Source organism: Octodon degus, unplaced genomic scaffold (genome assembly GCF_000260255.1).
Source record: "Octodon degus isolate 3935 unplaced genomic scaffold, OctDeg1.0 scaffold00070, whole genome shotgun sequence".
NCBI classification, from domain to species: Eukaryota; Metazoa; Chordata; class Mammalia; order Rodentia; family Octodontidae; genus Octodon; species Octodon degus.
Window position 1 is genome coordinate 807,313 of NW_004524646.1, and position 22,264 is coordinate 829,576.

General features: G+C 37.9%; 1 protein-coding gene across 1 annotated transcript in view; it reads left to right on the plus strand.

The window, feature by feature from the left end:
- Ttc8 (tetratricopeptide repeat domain 8) overlaps positions 1-22,264 on the plus strand; it is an 86,498-nt gene that overhangs the window by 33,357 nt on the left and 30,877 nt on the right. The window contains exons 2-7 of the mRNA XM_004635122.3: positions 756-876; positions 2,532-2,595; positions 2,686-2,845; positions 3,179-3,268; positions 9,494-9,538; positions 20,939-21,024. Coding sequence (XP_004635179.1) covers positions 756-876; positions 2,532-2,595; positions 2,686-2,845; positions 3,179-3,268; positions 9,494-9,538; positions 20,939-21,024 — 566 coding nt within the window. The remainder of the gene's footprint in view (positions 1-755; positions 877-2,531; positions 2,596-2,685; positions 2,846-3,178; positions 3,269-9,493; positions 9,539-20,938; positions 21,025-22,264) is intronic.

The following is a 22,264-nucleotide window of genomic DNA, read 5'->3' on the forward strand; positions in this document are numbered from 1 at the left end:
AAAAAAAAAAAAGAAAATTCAAAAGTTAAGGTAAAAAAGCTTGTGTTCTGGGGACAAAAGAGGATATATATATATATATATATATATATATATATCTCCAAGTAATATACGATTTGCCAAATATGATTAAATGTGTAAGATTAGAGTCATAAATAGAAGACAAGAGGTGAAAATCAAAGAAGGCTTCATAAATTCTTGGCCCTGAAAGAGGAAAGCTGAAGCTACATGGTGGTTGTAGCTTTATTAATATGTTTGCAAATTATTGTCCTATTAAATTATTCTCTAAGGATCTTTTTACTTTTGAAAAATAATGTCAGAAAACTACCAGATAATTTTCACATTTTAATTTACTAGGTAATTGATATTAGACAGTTAGTTGTCTAATGTGTTAAATGGTAAACATATTTAATAAAAATGAAAGTTAGTGAGCTACAAGCTATGTAGTATTGTATTTTTTTTTTTTTAGTTGTATGTATTTGGTACAGGATCTTACTACACAAGTTGGACTCTTAGTGATCCTCCTGTTTTGTCCTCCCCAGCACTGAGATTACAGGCGTGTACTACCATGCCTGGTCTTGGTGGCTGGCTCAGCACACCCGAGGTGGAACCAGCATGGCATGCAGTATGGGGGATAGAACTCAGGTCCTTGCGCTTGCCGAGGCAGGCGCTTAGCCCCCTGAGCTATCTCCGTGGGCCTGTAGTATCGTATTTGTAGTGTTATTTTAATATGTGTTTTATTTATCCATGGTTTGTAGGCAGCTTGGATTTTAAAAGCACGAGCTCTAACTGAAATGGTGTACATAGATGAAATTGATGTCGATCAGGAAGGAATTGCAGAAATGCTTCTGGATGAAAATGCAATTGCTCAGGTTCCACGTAAGTATTGATTCTTCAGTTAAGTTAACGCAATTCTATTGGGAGGGGAAATACTACTTACATATTGAGGGAATATATATGTAAACTTTGTGTAACTATATATAAACATCATATAAATGGGGCATATGTATATTTCTCATATATATATATGAGTGGTTTTTGCACTGCCCTATAGTACAGAGTATTTTCTTCCACCATTCAGTGATATTCTCTTTAACTTAAGGTGCAAGAATGACATATAATTTCCTTAGAAAGTTTAGTGTGTGTGTGTGTGTGTGTGTGTGTGTGGTACCAGGGATCGAACTCATGTGCTTGTGCTTGCCAGGCAGGGGCTTATGCCACTGAGCTTTATCCCCGGCCCTTAAAAATATTTTTTTGTAAAAATGCATTCTGCTTCAACTACTTATCTACTATATCAGAAGATGGTTTATTTGGGAAGGTGAGCATAGGAAGCATCCAAACAGTAGAAGGATTAAAAGGATTTTTTTAAAATTTTTATTTATTTATGTCTGTGTGTGTGTGTGTGTGTGTGTGTGTGTGTGTGTGTGTCCAGCTCAGCCCACCAGGGGGCGGGACTGGCTGGCATGTGGTGCTGGGGGATTGAACTGCGGTCCCTGTGCTTTGCTAAGCTTGTTCTAAGTAGGTGCTTTAGACCACTGAGCCATCTCACCAGCCCCTAAAAGGATTTTTATTGAAAGGATTTTTTGCAAAATAATCATCTGCAGATATCACTTCTTGGTGCAGTCTGGGATGCTTTGCTCTAATGCATGATATGAAGCCATGAGGTAATGTGCCGGGCTGTGGCTGTCCACTGGGATTGCTGCAGAGGCCCTGTCCGCAGCCTGGCAGTCCGAGGGTTGCACATACTATTGGGTGGTCACTGTGACATGTGATGGTTTTGCTGGTACCTCACTGGCTGGTACAGTTCTCAGTCAGGTGTGTGTTTTGGAAAGTAGTAATTATTTCAAAGCTTGAAGGGGAAATTGAGAAAAACATGTGCTTGCTGTAAAATGTCTTTCTTCCCTATTGCTTCTTTCACTCTTCCAGAACTAAGATATCTAAATTCTGTATGTGGTTAGTAAATGATCTTTTATTGGAAGAATATTGTATAGAAGGTTCGAACTTTGAAAATTGCTAGTCTTGATTTTGAATAAGTTGAATTTTTTTACTTTGGTTGACTTTTAAATAACTGAAAACTGGGCTGGCCAGATAGCTCAGCAGACTAAAGCACCTGCTTAGGCAGATGCAGGGACAGGCATGCCGTGCTAGCCTTGCCCCCGGGATGCGCTGAGACAGTGACTGAGACTAGGTGTGGTGACGTATGCCTATAATCCCATTACTTAAGAGGCAGAAAACAGGAGGATCACTACGAGTCCGAGCTACGTAGTGAGACCCTATAAACCCTGCACTAAATACATTAGAAAAATAAAATAAATAACTTAAAACTACCTTACTTGTAGACTTAGTGTGATAGTACATGTGATGACTTAAGTAACATACTCACTGAATATTAATCTCAAATACGTTTCCTTAAAATACATTTTCTGCTCTTAATGTCTTTTTCACCAAGACAATGCAATTCTGAAAATTAGATTACCTGACACTTGTTACAGATTAATAAATGCGTGAATTCAGTCTGCTATCTCATCTTCTAGGCCCTGGAACATCTTTGAAACTCCCTGGATCTAGTCAGACGGGAGGGCCTAGTCCAGCTATCAGGTACATGCACCTGCTCATACTCTTGGCCACTAAATTCTGATGGTATGGGGATTTTCCTCAGTTGATCTTAACAACTTGTAATCTTCACAGGCCAGTCACTCAAGCAGGAAGACCCATTACAGGCTTCCTCAGGCCCGGCACACAGAGCGGAAGGCCGGGAACCATGGAGCAGGCCCTCAGGACGCCCAGAACCACGTACACAGCACGCCCCATCACGGGCTCTTCGGGAAGATTCATCAGGCTTGGGACGGTAGGTTCTGTGACTTCCCCATACCCTTGTTTACTAAATAACTTCCTGTTATGTTATCTTTTGGGAGGTCAGCTCAGCCTTCCCTGAGGGTCGGGCTGGTGCTACATGTGGTACCTGTGCTTGCCTAAGCTTGCCTGAGCAGGCTTTTTAAAAATCCTCTGCTCCATCTTTCCAGCCCCACTTCCTGTTATTTTATATAGCTCTCCACAGTTATACTGCAGAATTACGGGGACATTTTGGGGATGATTCTTTTTCACTTATGTTGCCTTTGTAGTTTGCATCTGTGTTTCAAGAGCGTGCTTCACATCTTCTGTTGTGTCATTTCTTTCACAGGCCTCGATGCTTACAAGTCCTGATGGACCATTTATAAATTTATCTAGACTGAATTTAACAAAATATTCCCAGAAACCTAAATTGGCAAAGGTATGTATTTATAATGTTTTTGAATAAAATGATCTAGGAAGTATGATGGTAATAACGCAGTATAAAATAAAAATGTGTGAAGGAAACGCTGTTTTAAAAATTTTTTATCTTTTAAAGAGAGTACAAAGTGGCATTAAAATGGAAAAATTACAAATGGTACAGAATCTCACTAAGAAAATAGCATGAATTTCCCAATATTCGTTGTATTGCATAGTTTTGGTTTCAAATTAGTTGTTCACTATGTCTTGAGTGAGATGGAAATGTTCAGTCGCTATGATGTGTAATTTTCATTGATCAGAAATAAAGTACTCAGGCTTCATTATGGGAAATTATTACAGGAACTTACATTTTTCCAGTAAAGAGCAGCAATTTTGCTAGGCATGGTGGCACATGCCTGTAACATTAACAGTAGGGAAACTTAGGCTGTAGGATCACTGTGGAGTGGAGGTCAGCCCAGGCCACGGAGTGAATTTAAGTCCAGCCTGAGCTACATACTGAGAGCTGTCCCAAAATAAAATAAAAAAGCAGTTTTTAACAAAGAAAGCAGATATACGTGTCATATTTATAAAATTAATCTGAAGGAGTTATGTGTGTATACATATATATATATATATATATATATATATATATTTTTTTTTGCAGAACCAGGGATTGAACTCAGGCCCTTGCACTTGCCAGGGAAGCGCTTATTCCACTGAGCCGTCTCCCTGGCACCTGTATGCATATTTTTAATCTTGGAGTTTAGTCTCAGAAAAGTCATTTTCTATCCATGCTGTATTTCATGCCTGGGTAATAAAAGTATATATTCTTTATTAGTCATTAATCATGCATCTCAGGAATGATCATTCAAACCAGACACTGGCCAGCCAAACACACTGATCATTGTAATTACTTGGAGATTTAATATTAGTTTAAAGAAGACATTAGAGGTAGAGGGAAAGAAGATAAAAGAAGGAGAGGGGTGAAGGAGAAGAGGAGAGAAAGAAAATGAGTTTTCCATGCCTTTCCAGTAAGGATGTGGGGCGAGCCTGGCATAATTCAGACACGGGAGCCCTTATTTTCCGGCCAGTGGTAAATCCTTGCCTGAGTTTTAGTTCAGGTCTCTGAACTCTTGGCGCGTGCTGAGCTCATTCTTGATCTAAGTTCTTAGCCACAGTCCAGTTGTACCTAAATGTGGACACTGGTCATACAGACTTGAAGTTTAAATTTGAAAAAGAAATGCTGTTTGGCAGACAGGTAGCTGGCCTATACTCATGCTGATGACTTTTTTCTTAAATTCTTTTTTGACTGCAATCTGATCAACTGCATTTAGCAGAATTGTAAAGCTTTACTTATTTCCTGTTCCTGTATGAGAATAGAATATTCAAAGGAACTCATGCAGGCCGTTTACTCGGGGTGACCAGCTGGCTAGTTGGTGCCATTGCTCTGTTTAATGAGTGCAGCTACTGGTGGCATTTCCCTCAGTGAAATTAGATGCATACAGGACAGACCTAGTCTCTGTGCAAGGTTTAGTGTGAGTACATTTTGTGCTTTTTTAGTGTGCTCTAGAAATAATGTCAGATGGTCCTGTCTCGGGCCCCAGCTTGCCTGGCCCCATCAAGATTCCTTTCTTGTGTAGACGTGTGTCTGTGGTGATGCACTGAGCTTGACTTGGGTGCTGTCACATCTTTTCCATGGCGCTGCTTCACCTACTGCACCTTTACTTTTTTTTGATAATAGAACAAATAGAAAGATTGCTACAGTTTTTTCTTTTCAAAAAGAAGAGCCTTGTCCTTGCTTAGTTTTTTCTTTATTGGCTGCCTTCAAGTCTTTTCTGTTAATAACCTTGCTATCTTCCTTGTCTCTGGGCAAATATAAAATAATAGTTCTGTGGATAAGTAGTACCATGGAGAGGTAATCCAATAAATGCTTATTGATCCGGATAAGTTGGGTGAAGCTTTAAAAATCACGGATCTCAAGAAAAAAAAAATTAAAAAAAATCATGATTCTCAGTCCTGGTTGTACATCCAGGTGCTTTACAAAATATACGGCCAGGGGCACATGGTCTCCCTTCACACTAACATCTGAATTAGGGGACTGCTCTGTGATCCCCATATAATTCCAGTGAGGTATGTTGAGTAACTCCCATTATAGAAAGCTGAGCATCCTGAGTCACTGAGTTTCTGTAAATTCTGTGTGAAGAGAAAAAACTGTAGGAGTTAAGCCGATATCTGTCTGTCTGTCTGTCTGTCTGTCTGTCTGTCTATCTATCTATCTATCTATCTATCTATCTATCTATCTATGCTACTTTACACTTACATTCTGCTTTATCTCAGAAGGAAGTTCTAGATTTTCCCTATCTATATTGTTGTTATTGAATCATAACCACTGTAAGTGCAGAGTAGACAAGTTGACTGAATTTTTTTTTTTACCAAGATTAGTCTTTACAAATAAACTGTTCATTTGTCTCCTTCTAATGAAATAGTGTATATAATATGAAGAGTCAAAAAACCTCAACTCACCATCCAGCATAAAAGTATAAAAACGAGGTATAAAAAGTAAAGCCATATTAATATGCTGAGCTGTAAAAGATTCAAGTGAACAACTTCTGACATTGCCAGTCCTACAGATAACCCACTACTATTATGGACTACTGGACTATATTAGATTATTTTGCTGAATTCACCACTTACAGATTTAAATAACAGTGGAATATCCATCTCTGACGAAACTAAACCAAAAAAAAGGGATACAAATGAAGGACCATTTTGTATTTGTATATACAAAATAATTAGGATAGATTTACAGCTACTTTCTCTTAATTCAATGAGAAGAGCAATTTGTACTAATATTGTTGAGACAGGATATCATGTCTGCATCTTGTACTATGAATAACTACTAAAAAGACAACAATATGCCATGATTAATTATTGTAACTGTCCTACTAACCTACTTTGAAACGGTCTCATTGCTATTTGTTTCTCAATAAAATTAATTAAAAAATAGGAATGTGATAGCTTGGTTAACTACTGCCGATTTCTTTTTTTTTTTTTTCACGTAATTTTATTGAGAAACAAATAGCAATGAGACCATTTCACACCGAATTGTTAGGACAGTTTCAATAATTAACACATTGCATACTGTCTTAGTTACTTTTTACTCCTTGCTGGGACAAATACCCAACACTCAAAATGAAGGAAGGAAAGATTTATTTAGCTCACAGTTACTGGAGGGTTTAGTCCATATTCAACCGGCTCCAAGGCAAAAAACAGCAGTTCATGCAGCAGAAAACAATGAAGAGCAGAGGAGGAGCAGCAGCTGCAGCGGCGTCCATCAAGCCTCTCTATTCCTTCTGCGCTGACTGCGAAGACCAGTGTTCCACAGTGAAGATCGGAGCTCCTCCAAAGTGGCGTGGCTGTCAAGATCAAGCTCCTCCGAAGACTGAGATTTCCCCACCGAAAAGACTGAAAAGACTGAGATTTCTCCACGGAAGTGGGGCGGGAGGGCAGGAAACCAGGCAGGGCAGCTTCCTGCCCACCTGCAGGGCGAGGCCCCCATGCTGAGAACTGCCGGAGCTGATTCAGCCAAGTTGACGCAATGTATCAACTAACACAATCCACCCCTTGTCAACTTGGCCACTAGACATATATTTTTTTAAGCCAATTTCCAGGTACACAGATATGCTTAAACACTTTACAAATTGAACACTTCATTACATTAGAACCATGACATGTTACCCCTGGCCCTCCAAAGACTCATGCACAACCGTTTATGTAAAAGACATTTTAGTCCATCTCTAAGAGTTGTCAAAGTCCTACCAGTTTCAGCAACACTGAAAAGTCCAAGTCCCAAGCTTCCAAGATCTAAGGCAAACTCTTAGCTATGAGCCCCTCTACAAATGAAAAGTTAAACACTTCTAATATTTATAGGCATATGATAAGCATTGCCATTTTAAAAGGGATACATAGCAAGATACAAACAGTTGGGACCAAAACAAGTCCAAGGTCCCGAAGGACAAATGTTAAGTCCTGTAGTTCCCTGTGGACCATCCAAAGCACCCTGTAATGAGTTGTGAGCTCCAAAAGCCTTATGTGGCTCCACCCCTATGGCACTTCTGCTGGTAGCTCCTATGGCTTTTCTCTCAGGCCTGTTTTGCTCCCTTTTTGCAGCTTTTCTTAGACCATCCACATTTCTGGCTTTTTCAAACTTCTGAGGTTTCCACTGGATAGGCTTCTCATTTCCAGCTTCACACACTGCCCTGTCAGGCCTCCCAGGCCTTCTTCTGAAATCTAGGTGGAAGCCTTTTGAACCTCAGAACGTCTACATTCTACATGCACCTACAACCAAAGCCACATGGATGATGCCAAGGGCTGCCGCCAGCTGGAGCAGTAAGCAAGCTTTTTTCTCTCTTGACTGTAGGAGTTGAGTGCCTGGATTGCTGAGCATTTTGACTCTGATTTCGAGGAACAAATTCTCTACATTGGCGCCATTCTGTAATATGGTGTGGCTGCCACCTCCATTTTGGAACCTGGTGTGGCCGCTGCCTCCATTCTGGAACATGGGGCTCTGCGGCTTTTTCCTCAGAGCAAAGTCCCTCACCCTTGCCATTCTAAGACTGCAAAGGGCAAGAACCTGCCACCTCCGGTGATGCCCTCAGGACATCTTTTTTACTCTCCTGTTCCTTCTTAGCAATGGAGATCCTCTCAGCTTTGTCTTCACAGTCCACAGACTGCTTGGGGCTTCCTTTTTGGCCAGACTCACAACATTTTAAATCATCCTTTTGGGCTTTTTGCTCTTTATTCTTAACATAAATCTGGCTAAAAGCCCCCAACAACAACCACACCACTGCCCCAATATTTGGCTGCTTTGAAATATCTTTTGCCAGATTGATCAGTCTGCCATGCTTAAAGTCAGTCTCAGGCAAAGTCTCTGGACACGAGCAAAATGCAGACAACTTTTTTGCCAAGTCAAAACACAGATGATCTGGAGTCTAAAAACCAGTGCAGTCCTTCTTCCCAGCAGAAACCTCCCCAGCCTGGTCTTTACAGGCCGGCTTTCCATCAACCTTCTGGTCTTCTGAGCTCTGACCAGAATCTCCCATACAGAACAGCCGAAGCTGTTCCAGGCTTCGCGTGTAGGTGACATCTCTGAACCTTTCCTATCTCTTCCCATAAGCCATTGCCAAAAGCTTGTAATCCACATTGTCAGGTATAGCCACAGCAATGACCCCACTCCTGGTACCAAATTCTGTCTTAGTTACTTTTTACTCATTGCTGGGACAAATACCTGACACTCAAAATGAAGGAAGGAAAGCTTTATTTAGCTCACAGTTACTGGAGGGTTTAGTCCATATTCCGCTGGCTCCAAGGCAAACAACAGCAGTTCATGCGGCAGAAAACAGTGAAGAACAGAAGAGGAGCAGCAGCTGCGGTGGCATCCATCAGCTCTCTCTCTTCCTTCTGCACTGACTGCGAAGACCAGAGCTCCACAGTGAAGATCTGAGCTCCTCTGAAGTGGCGTAGCTGCTGAGATCAAGACTGAGATTTCTCCACAGAAGTGGGGTGGGAGAGCAGGAAACCAGGCAGGGCAGCTTCCTGTCCACCTGCAGGGCAAGGCCCCCATGCTGAGAACTGCCAAGAGCTGATTCAGCCAAGTTGACACAATGTATCAACTAACACACATTCTTCCTAGTGGTTAATTGCTGTACAAGATGTGGACTTGATATCTTATTTACAAACACCATTAGAGCAAATCCCTCTATTCATTAAGAGAATGTAACTATATATCTATCCTAACCACTTTGAATACACAGATACAAAATGGACATTCATCTGTATACCTTTTTTTTTTTTTTTGGTTAAGTTCCATCATTTAAATATTATAGGTGTGTAAACTCAGCAAAATATTCTAAAAGATACTTCTGATTTCTACTGGTTAAATTTATGATTTTTTTATAGATATGAAACTACAGTGGTTCATGTTAAACAAAATAAAATGACAAAGATACACTGAAAAAACAAACTTAATTCTTTGAGTTTTCTAGTTGATAGTCTGTAAGAACAGGAATCAGTTGTAAATGACAGCATTTGAGAATGGATAATTCTAACAAATAATGACTAGGTCTTTTGCTTATGAATCTCAGATACTTTAGAGTATATTAATTTTTTTAATTCAATTGAGCTTTGATAAAACAATAAATTTCTTTATTAGAAAAAACTAAGTGTATTTGTCATTTTTTTTCCACAGGCTTTGTTTGAATATATCTTTCATCATGAAAATGATATTAAGACGGTAAGTAGTGAATTCATTTTATTATTATTTTTTAAATTGTAATTTTTCTGACTTTGTGGATTTAGTTGTCCAAATACTTTAATTCTTGCCCTATATATAAATGGAATTACTGAAGATTGGAGAATTACTAGCAAGGTAAATCCACTTTCAGTTTCTGTGCAATAATTTGTCTGGATTGAGTGTATAGTTCTTCATTAAACGGCAAGATAAAGATAATTAAGAATACTACATAACATGCTATGTTAAAGTTTATTCTTTACACTAATTGTTAGCATTATTGTCCATTTTTCTTCAGTCTGTATAGTCATTAGATGTTTATTAATATGCATGTTTCTGGCTTCTTTGTCATGTGCCCATCTCTCCTACCTTTATTATTTTATCATTGAAGATTTCACGTATAAATATAGAGAAAATAGTATAAAGAACCTGAGTCACCATCATCCAGGTTCAGCAATAGTCTGTCATCTTGGTAACTTCTTGAAAAAGAATTTTGAGGTTATATTGTATGTGACTTTTCAAATTTGTTTCAGTTTTTACATGCTCACATATGAATGAGCAGAACTTCATGAATTTTGTTAGATACTATGAAGTTAATTCTGTAGTGTCTGAGTTTTCTCATTTCTGTTTTAATTCAGGAAAAAAAATACCCCTTATATCCATTTGTTAAGTATTCAGGAAAACAAAATGTTTCCTCAGTTGTGTTTTCTGTGTGTTAGCCACAGCGCAAATCCACCAGGAGAACTAATAAAAATGTCATACAATTAGCTGCCTTTCCCAACCATGCAACCTAGCTGAGGAAATCAAATTGACAAAAATGAAACAATTAAAGAAGTAATTGCCAAACCAAAATTATCACCGACCAGGAAACCAGGAAAGGGGAAAAATTCAAAAGGGATAATATTATTAAAGATATTAATAAGGGATAATATCATTAAAGATCCATAAATAAGGACTTCCTCCTGGCTACCTTCAAGGACCCTCGGTGACTCTCAAGCTATGCAATGGAGGCAGTGACCATGGAAGATGTAGCTGTTTACTTCACCAAGGAGGAGTGGGCTCTGCTGAAGCCAGCCCAAAGGAAGCTCTACAGAGATGTGATGTGGGAAACATTTAGGAATGAAGAAGTTTGGATGAACAGCAAATTGAACAAGAGCACAAAAATTCCTTAAGGATTATAAGAAATGAAGATGCACAAAAACGCTATCAATTTAAAGCTTGGAATCAACAAAAAATACTCATTTGGACTCCAGATGATAATACACAACAAACTGCTTTAAAACCAAGTGCAAGGCTTGCTTGTAGAAAACCCTTGATTGGGCATTTGAACCTAAATGTCATACCTCACCCGCAACTGAATCCAGATAATTATTTGGAATTTGACGAAAAACTGTGTAAATGCAATAAACATGGAAAAACCTGCAGCAATATTGAATTCTTTCAGAAACAAGAAAGAGAGAATCAATATGATCAATATAGGAAAGGCTCCTCTGATCTTAGAGAACAAACTTACCTTGGAGAGAAGACATTTTTAGGTAAGAAAAGTATGCAGACCTCCAGCACGCCCAATGGTGTTCAAATGCATGAAAACAATCATAGAGAGGGAAATCCTTGTGGAAAAGCTTTTGTTTCTTTCTACCATATTCAAACACATGAACAAAAACATAATGAAGAGAAGGCTGATATATCTAAGGTATATATGAAAGCTCTGGCTCATGGTAATTCCTTTCATAGACACACAAGAATTCACACGGGGAAGAAAATGAATGTATTTAATCAATGTGGAAAAGCATTCACTGTTAAATCCACATATCATAGACATAGAACATCACATACTAGTGCAAAACTTTATCTGTGTAATCAGTGTGGGAAAGCATTCTCTAGACAGCATTATTGTAAAGTACATGAAAGAAGTGATGCTGAGAAGGAAGCCTATGTTAGCAAGGAATGTGGGAAAGCATTTACTGCACAGAGTAGTTATGAAATACATGGAAGAAAGCACTCTGGCAACAAACCAAATGCAAGTGAGAAAAATGAAAAAGGATTTACTGATAAGTCTGCATATAGACGTACAAAATCACACATTGGTGAGAAACATTATGTATGTAAAGAATGTGGAAAAGAATTTAAGGATAACTCCACATATCGTACACATACAAGATCCCATACTGGTGAGAACCCCTATGTATGTAAGTACTGTGGCAAAGCATTCAGCAGACACAGTCATTGTCAAAGACATACAAGACCCCATACTGGTGAGAACCCCTATGTATGTAAGTACTGTGGCAAAGCATTCAGCAGACACAGTCATTGTCAAAGACATACAAGACCCCATACTGGTGAGAACCCCTATGTATGTAAGCAGTGTGGCAAAGCATTCAACACACACAGTCATTGTCAAAGGCATGAAAGAGTTCACACTGGGGAGAGGCCTTATATATGCAAAGAGTGTGGGAAAGCATTCACTACAAAACAGCATTTTAAAATATATGAAAGAATTCACACTGGGGAGAAACCCTATGTATGTAAACAATGTGGGAAATCTTTCATCCAACAGACTAACTGTCATATACATGAAAGAATTCACAGTGGTGAGAAACCTTATGTATGTAAGCACTGTGGAAAAAGATTTGCTGATAAGTCCACACTTCGTAGACATAGCAGATCCCACACTGGAGAAAAGCCCTATATGTGTAAGCAATGTGGGAAAGCATTCAGCACTCTCAGTCACTGTCGAAGACATGAAAGTATTCACGGTGGGAAGAAGCCTTAATGTGTGTGATCCATGTGGGGAAATACACAACTACAAAGAATTATTTTCAAATACATGAAAGAAGTCACACTGAGGAGAGTTTCTATGCGTATCAGTAATGTGAGAAATCTTCAGCCCACTGAGTACTTGTCAAACACATGAAGGAATTCACTGGGGAAAAACTGTATGTAATGCATGTGAGCAAACATTCAGTAAAAATAAAATTTTCCGTTAAATACATAAAAAAAAATCCATAAATAAGGATTTTGTGGAAAGGAGGAAAAAGAAATGTTAAAAAAAAGGCAAAACATGAACAGAGTACAGAATGAGAAATAAACAGGCTTTATTTCCCAAATATCAGCACCAAACAGATTTTTTTTAAAGTGACAGAATTTGCTGATAGATTTGATATTGGGAACAAAGGGAAGGGACACAGGTCAACTCTGCCTCCTGAGGATCTTAGGAGAATGATGGCTTTGCTAACAGAAATGGGGTACTAGGTGAAGGCAGTTTGTAAGGAAGCTGGGCTATTCCTCCAAAGGCATTTTGAGTTTGAAGTTACAAAAAGCTACCCAAGTGGAGATACTCCTGGATGTACCAGGAAATCTGGCATTAAAGCGCAGGGGAGGGCCCAGGGCAGGTACACAAGATGGTAGTTGCCTATGATGAAATATTTGCAGATGTGGTTCTGTATGGGGAAGAGGAAGCAAAGGTAGAGACAACTGAGAAATCACACACATTTCTGTAAATACAAATTGTTGCTTTTAATTACTATGATAGAGGCTTTCAATGGGATGATATGTAAAAATCATATAGTTCCCAGTCATTAAAAGAAAAAAAAATATATGCATATACAAAATAATTAGGATATACAACTATCTTCTATTAGTTCAATGAGAGGAAAGGTTTGTACTAATATTGTCTAAACAAGATATCATGTCTGCATCTTGTCCTCTGAATAACTAACTACTATGAAGACAACAATATGCAATGTATTACTTATTGTAACTGTCCTAACCCATTTTGAAACTGTTTCATTGCTATTTTTCTCAGTAAAATGAATAAACAATTGAAAAAAGACAACCAAATGGAATATCTAAATAAATAAATCTAAAAACAAAACAAAAAAGAAACATTAAAATTGTATCCATTTCATAAATGAGTAAATCTCTAATTACTGCATTATCATAAAGCTATACTCTTGTTTTTCTGAAGATTAACTCATTGGTTGAAGGGTCATTTATTCTTTTATCCAATATTTTTGTGTTTTGAGCCACGGCACCGTAACAGTCCTGAGCTCACAATGGAGGCATGCGAGCAAAATTTCCTGGTTGGGTGAGGAATAGAAATAATAAAAAATTAAAATTGCATAAAATGTTATGGGATTAAAGCCACTGTCACAGCAAGACAGCAAGCAGGAAAGCAGGCAAGGGGATAAGAGCTGACATGGAGGAGATGCTGTTTCGGAAGGAGTGGGGATGGCCAGTGAGGTCTAACTGAAAAGATGGTATTAACAGAGACCCAAAGAATGGGGGCTGGTGAGATGGCTCAGTGGTCTAAGGCACCTACTTAGAACAAGCTTAGCAAAGCACAGGGACCGCGGTTCAATCCCCCAGCACCACATGCCAGCCAGACCCGCTCCCTGGTGAGCTGAGCTGCCCCTCCCCACATATAAATAAATTAAAAAAAGAATTTAAAAAAACAGAGACCCAAAGAAGGAGAACAGGGCCCCGCAGTTCTGTGTGAGGAGCATTTCCAGCTGTGAGAACTTGCCCTGCAGAGGCCATTTTGGAGCATGATGGGGTTGTGTGAGGAACAGCAAGAGGCCAGTGTGGCTGGAGCAAGTCCTGCGAGGAGGCTGGGTTCAGGATGAGGCCAGAAGCTCCACCGGTCATGCACCATTCTGTAGGTCGTGGTGATGCTGTCTTTATTAAAAGATTCACTTTGAAGATATCAATATGCAGCTTGGAATCTACATAATGCTGAGGAATAGGAACCACACTGGGAAAAAGAGTCAGGACCAGAGTATGTGGAGCTCAGTGGTAGAGTACATGCTTATCATGTGTCAAGCCCTGGCTTCAGTCACCAGCACCAAACCAGACCAGGCCAGACCAAACCAGACCAGACCAGGCCAGGCCAGGCCAGACCAAACCAAACCAGACCAAACCAAACCAAACCACTCCTAAGGACAGTAAATGCAGGTAGTATTCCTTGTGCTATTGGATTTACATACTGAAGATTTTAAGAACTAGATTTTAATCTTTCCAAGTTACATTGATAGTATTATAGAATGTATTCATAGATCTACATATATATTGGTTTTTAAATTTTGACCTTAACACAGATAGAGCAGTAGCTGTCAACTTTTTCATTTAAATGGCAAAGTAATTTTTTTGTTTAAATGAAATCTTATTGAGATCGCAATATATAAGACAGAGTGGAACTGCACCATATACCTCAGGCAAGGCGAACTTAGACTTAGTCACGGAAGCTCCTCTTCTCAGGCAATGAGAGGCTGTGGTGGTACACTGAGCTCACTTTCTGGGTGCCAGGGGAACTATAAACTAATGGATTTCTGGATCTCTGCTAGACTTCCTGGATCCAAATCCCCAGTGGGATGCTTCTAATTCTGCTACTAAGAGCTCCGTAGACAGTGGGAAGATTTAGCCAGGATTGGGAACCACTGCTGTAGTGTATATATTAAAAACAATAGAAACATCAGAAAACATTTCTTACGATGTAGGAAACTGAAGCTGAAATGCCTCAGTAGGATGCTAAGGTCAGAGTTTCATAAAACAACCAGGTAAGCAAGCAAGCAAACAGTCCAACAGATATCAGTGAATTAATAGAAAAGGGACCCAGAAATGACTGTCAGGTATAGTAACAAGGAAATGACATATATTTCCATCATAAGGAAGTAATAAGGAAATGTACATCTATTAAGAACTGGAGTCCACATTTGTAAATTTTATTTATTTATTTATGTAGTACAGGATCTACAGGGTCTCACTGTGTAGATCAGACTCATAGTGATTCTCCTGTTTTCAGCCTCCCAAGTGCTGGGATTACAGGTGCGCCACATCTCTGCACGCCCTGGGGGATCAAACCCTAGCTGCTGCACTCTGCCTAAGCAGGCGCTTAGTCCGCTGAGCTATCTGGCTGGCCATTTATAAATTTTATTTTTTGTATAATTTATATTTTAATTTTTAATGTAAAAAATGTTTACATTAAAAACTAGCAATGCTAAACACCACTTCTGGCTCTTTTTGAGATATATCTTTATAATTCAGTAAATGACATTTATAAAATTTGTGTAAGGACTTAGATATTTGATCAGTGAAAAATTAAACAAAACTAATTAGCAAATAAAATATTTCATAGATTAGGTTAGAGTTATGAAGCAAACACAAAGGAAAAAAAACTTTCTGATTCATATAGGTAATTTCTAGAGTGAGCACACTGAAATCAACAGTAAAATGGAATAGAGGGGCAAAATATGTGCTTCTACTTTGATTTTAAAATATTTCCTGTCATATTCAAAAAGCTTAGGAATTTTTTTAGAAAACTTCTTATGAAAATGGAAATGATCTAAATAATAAAAAGTTTATATTAGAGAAAATGCCCGTAAATAAGCATATTAGCGATGTCCTTTCTCAACAACCAAAAGATAAAATAGAGCAGCTTTGAATGCTTGGGGGTAATATCATTCACTGTCATCTCTCATAAGTTTTATAAGAGGTACAATTTGGAGAACACTCTGATAATATAAAACAGGGATCCATAAAAATATATATTTAATTTGTCCTATAATTTCACTTCAAGAATTTCAGAAAACAGTAAGATATTACATCTGCATTGATATTTATTGTATATGCAGTAGCAAAAATACTAAATGTTCATTGATAGTGAGTTATAATAACTAGCACAATAGAATTTCATGCAACTACTGGTGATCATAATTATAAAATCATAATCAAAATGATAAAAATTGAAAAATGTTTATTTTATGTGAATCCAAAAAGTATGCATTTTGTTTGTTGAACAGAATTGTAACTTTCTCTGCCTCTGTCTGTCTCTGTCTCTCTTTCTCTGTCTCTCTCATGTGCTCACTTCTGTTATCTATATTGTAGACTATACAATGAGGCAATTTGTTTTGTCTCTACTTAGTGAGAAGCACAAATTAGTTGTTCCTCTGTCTCCTTTCTGTTCACTGATTCATTTATTGATTTATGAGCTGATTGGTCTCTTCTATAAGCAAATAATCCTGAGTTCTTGTGTATCAGAACTGCAGTGGGGCTCTGGGTGTGGAGTAGGCCACTGTGTCACTCCCTTGGGCTAGCCACGTCCCCATGCTTTTGTAGACAGGATTGTTCCATTAAAATGTCATTTTAGATTTCACCACAAAAGTTATCTTCTGATGGAAGAGTTATCTAACAAGCACAAGGCATGCATTTTAGAAATAGCTTATGTGTATTTTTCATCTTTAGATAGAAAAACAACAAAGAAATTCATTTTTTAAACATGCTTAAGCTATCAGAGGTTACTTTGGATGCACTCCAAAAAGTTCTTAAATAAAAAAGGTTTAAAATAAAGTATTTCATATAAATATGGAAAATATTAGATTAATATAAAGAAGACTGTGAAATTGTATTCCAGTGTTAAGAAATTAAAAATTGGGGCTGGGCAGATGGCTCAGTGGAATAAGCACTTCCCTGGCAAACACAAGGGCCTGAGTTCAATCCCCGGTTCCACACACACACAAAAAAAAGGAAATTAAAAATAGACTAAATTTCTGTCTTTGAAGTCTTAATACTTTTGTAATTTAAGGGACATTATTGACAAAACTATAGAGACATGTAGGCTGGCGATTCTATTAGGAAGAATACTATAAATAACTGTACAGAATACAATGAAATGGTATTTACTATATTTTTTCAGTTTATTTTGGTTTTTTTGGGGGGGACATTTTATTTTTTAAAGAGAATAAATAATAGTATTTTTAAAAAGCCATTAGAAGCGATGCAGAATTTTGCTAAACACAGTGATAGGAACTCAACAGTGGTTGGCATACTGCATATTGTCTTCAAATTAGTTGTTCAGAATACCAGACATAAGCATGCAAAATTAAATTTAAAAAATAAAAAAGAAGAAAAAAAATTAACTATTCACTGTTCCTTTCAATAGACTAGTAGAAATCAGCAGTACAAATATATATATATATATATATATATATATATATATTTCCCCCTTTTCTTCCTTTTCTTTTCTTTTCTCCTTTCCCTCATCCCGCTTTGAAATGATATGTAAATGTTAAGCAAAAGTAAATCTGGGGCCAGGGAGGTAGCTAAGCAGTCTAAGTGCCTGCCTGGCAAGCTCAAAAGTTCAATCCCCGGTGCTACATGCTGTGCCAGTCCTGCACCGAACTGGCCACTGAAACTGTGCATGTGGTGCATGCCTGTAATCCTAGTACTGGGGAGGCTGACACAGGAAGATCACTATGAGTCTGAGCTATACAGTGAGATCCTGTACCAAATAAATAAATAAATAAATAAATAAATAGATTTTTTTAAAAATTAAAAAATGTGGGGCCGGGGAGATGGCTCAGTGGAATAAGCGCTTCCCTGGCAAGTGCAAGGGCCTGAGTTCAATCCCCAGTCCGCCAAAAAAAAAAAAAAAAATTAAAAATTAAAAAAATGTAAATTTGGTCCACAGAAAATTGTATTTCTGCCTTACATGTGGTTTGAGGATTCTAAAATCTTTTTTATATGTTTTTTAAATTCATCATCCTAGGGGCCAGCCAAATAGCTCAGTGGATTAAAGAGCCTGCAAGCAGGCACAGGGGACGGGGGTTCGATGCCACCAGGCCGCACTGAGATGGCAATTGAGACTGGGCATGGTGGCACACACCTGTAATCCCAGCTTTTGGGAGGCTATAAATGGGCAGATCACTATGAGTCCAATCTAGTAGTGAGACCTTGAACACCCTGTAGACCCTTCCCTAAAATACAAAAAAAAAAAAAAAAAAAACTTTTACTATGATAGTTTTGTTATTTATTTTTGTTTCTGAGGCTGTTTCACCATAGATCAAAAACAGCATAGCTAACTCAATCCACAAGTAATTCTCAGTGTCTCTTATGAGCACATCAGTATTCCAGTGACAACAGCAGAGCAAGCAATGATAATTTACCTTCTTCCTCTCCTGTATTGTTCCTTTCATTTCCTTCTCTTGCGTCATTGCCCTGGCTCATGTTTGCGCAACTGTATTAATAAGAATGGAGCTAGTGGACATCTTAGTCTTGTTACTGATTTTAGAGTGAAAGCTTTCATTTTTTGTCCTTTTAGTATGATGTTGCCTGTTGATTTGTCATAGATGGCTATTATCAGATTGAAATAAAGACCATCTGTTCCAATTTTCTATACGGTTTTTGTCATGAATGGGTGCTGGGCTTTGTCAAACACTTTTTCTTTATCTGTTGAGATGATCATATGGTTTTTGTCCTTGGTTCTCTTAAGATGTTTAAAAAAAATGTCTGTTCTCAGGGAGCTTAGGATCCACTCGAAACCGTCACAGATATCTTTCTTTATTGCACACTGATTCCTTGTAAAAAAAAATTATCATTAAAATGTTATTTTAGGGGGCTGGGGAGATGGCTCAGTGGAATAAGTGCTTCCCTGGCAAGCGCTAGGGCCTGAGTTTAATCCCTCAGTTCCGCCAAAAGAAAAAAAAATGCTATTTTAAAAAATCATTTATATTTTGTATCAATAATTTATATTTTTCCTTGATAGAATTAGCATAAACATATGGCTCCTTCTTTCACTAGAAGACTTGTTTTAGGACTATATTTAACTGCAAAATCAGCAGCCTGAAATAAACACTATACCAAGCTTGGGAAATGAGAATATGTAAAGAATTTTGAATAGCATTTTTCTTTTTTTCTGTTTTTCTAAAAACATTGATGATCTTTAATATTAAATGTAAGAACCAATATGATCTATGTGCTGGAAAATATCTATAAAACTTTAGTTAAAGTTAACATGATCAGATATTTACAGAACATGATTGGGTTGAGTGGGTTGAAAATGTATTTTCCTAATGATTCTAGAGATAATGCTAATTGAAGTTATATTCTTTTCTTCATTTTTTGATTTCATTTTTATTCTGCCTGGAGGGGAAAAAAGAAAAATAAGCATATGAAAGTAATATGTAGCTTGTTTTTAATTTCCATAGCTTTCAAGTAGAGATGTTGATTTTTCAAGTCTATTAGAAGCTCAGCATGGGACAGCATTCTTTTTTAAGTAGTTTGCATATTTAGAGATCTCCCCTGAAGCAAGAGAAGATAGGGAACACAGGAAAAAGTAATTAATTTTGCAGTAGAGGATTGAAAGGACTTTTCTGGCATTCGTTTCAGAAAAGAATTAATATTAAGAAGTGGATGGTAATATGGAATGCATTTTGAGATAATAGTACTAAATATCTAAGTGTTACTTTATCCGAGCTATTGGGTATCATGGTTATATTAACGCTGGCTACAGAAGAAAACATTTTCAACTTTGAGGGAAAAAATAAATTTTTTCTTAAAGCTAGAATTCTCATTTAACTAATAACTTCAACTTTTACTTATCAAATCATCATAGGGGCTTTGAATTTATGAGCTTCAAATTTGTGTAAAAACTGATTTGCCAAAAGTGGTTTTGTCAAAATATTTTCTATTCTCTCTATGTAAAATCCCGATACCTATTTTGTCATCTTTGATAAATGGTGGAAGGCATACCCTAGAAGATATTAAAAATATGAGATGAGGAGATGTACAATATCAAAGCATTTAAGGAGTTCTTTTCTCAGTTTGCAGCTTTTGACTTTTAGAATTACTGATACGTAAAATGATGTTGGAATAATGACTGTTAAAGGTAGCAGTCACTGGGCTGGAGAGATAGCTTGGCTGCCTAAGTGACTGCCTGGCATGTGCAAGGTTCCAAGTTCAATCCGGTGCAGGGCCCAGAACCCAGCATGGTGCCAGCCACTGAAACCAGGCATAGTGGTGCTTGCCTGTAATCCCAGCATTCAGGAGGCTGAGACGAGAGGATCACAATGAGTCCGAACTGTGTAGCGAGACCCTGTATCCAAAAACAAAAGCAAAAAACAAGCAAAAAGGGTAGCAGTCACCTACTTAATGGCCCAATTCCCTTCACCTTTCTTTTCCTAAACCAGTTTTATTTGTTTATGACCCTTGTTTTTCTACATCTGTGTTTAATGTGGGGGCTGCCATTGGACCTGTTGTACCAAAAGCTTGACCACCACTAAATCTGAAGACATTTTGAATCATTAGACGGTAGATAAATATTAGGAAGGGAATAAAAACCTGTGGCCTCTTCATATCAGTTTTGTGCCTTGTATTATAATTGTATTAAGCTACAGTATCTTGTACATCTGCTTCCTTGCGATCAGTGTTTTGTCTCATCTGCCGTTAGCCCTCTGGTCTGGAACTGATTATATAGGGCAAATTGGAAAGGCCATCTGGAAACATGGTTTGGCCTGATTTCTAATGCATGTTTTGATTGATACTAATTATATAGCTTATTTCATTATTTGTCTTTCTGACTGTTTACTGTTGGAAAAGAAGACCCTAATCTAAATTAAATTGTTTTCAAAGGCTTTGGATCTGGCCGCCCTTTCCACGGAACATTCTCAGTACAAGGACTGGTGGTGGAAAGTACAGATTGGAAAATGCTACTACAGGTAAAACGGTGATTGGTGGCGAAGGCCTTAGAAATGGCAGTGTGGGTTTTACAGCACATTGATAAATAACTTGCTGAACACTGACTGTAAGCTCCATCCCAAACACTCACATGGGCTTACGCTCATTTAACTTTTAATAGCAGCACTGTAGAGATAACATTATTTCCATTTTAAGGTGGAGAAACTGTCACACAAGCTTTGGAAATGGATTGCTCTGACTTACATAGCTGGTAAGAGGCAGATCCAGGATTCACGCTCAGGAGGAGAGGCAGCTGCCCTTGTATATTGGCTTCTTATGTCTTGATGCTGCAGCCTTAAGCAATGTGTCTTGAATATATCTTTTTGGGGGAGAAGGGATGATAGATTCCCCATGAGGACGTAAGGACCTTGGCTTACTGAGAGAGCATTTATTGAACAGTCACATGGCAACCCTAAGAACAGTTATCCTTAGAACAGTGAAAATGTGGAGCTGTGAGTGGGAAACTTGGGGACCTCAGGTTCAAGTCTCCCTTTCAGAGGAGGGAGCTGAGGCCAGAGCAGCTGTGACTTTGAGCAGGAGCCAGAGAGTAACAAACCTGGCTCCGGAACTGAGCCTCCTAATTGCAGTGGCGTCCTCCTGCCTCTCAGGTGTCTGTCATTTACGCTGACGCCTCCTGTGCAGAAGGCCCTTCCGCAGTTAGGCGCTAGTTTGTTTTCACAGTCTTTCAATCTCACAGTGCCTCAGAGATAGCTGCTGTTATTCAGAATTTTCTCCGGTGAGAAAAATTGAGCTTCACAAAGACAAGGTGAATGACAGAGTGAGAATCTGAGCCCTACTTTCTGATGCCAGTGCTCTGTTTTTACAATTGCATCTTATTGCTGTAGGTCCTGAATATTCTTACATTCACTTAGTATTTAGATACATTTCAGGTAAAAACAACTGAAAGATCCGAAAAGTCATAATTATTTTTATAAGTATTTATATAACAACTAGTGAATAAGACCTGAAATTTAGTGCTGCTATTGAAATGCATTTTGAACATTTGGAAAAACACAAATTTATTGCAGTTATATTTTATAATTACAACAATGCATATTCAAAAGTAAGATAGATTTCACTTTCAGTATTTATGAACTTACTTTGTTTTGGTTTGTCTTTTTTTTTTTTTCCTACAGTTTTATTGATAAACATATAGCAATGAGACAGTTTCAAATCAAATCGGAAGTACAGTTTCAACAAATAATACACTGCATATATTCT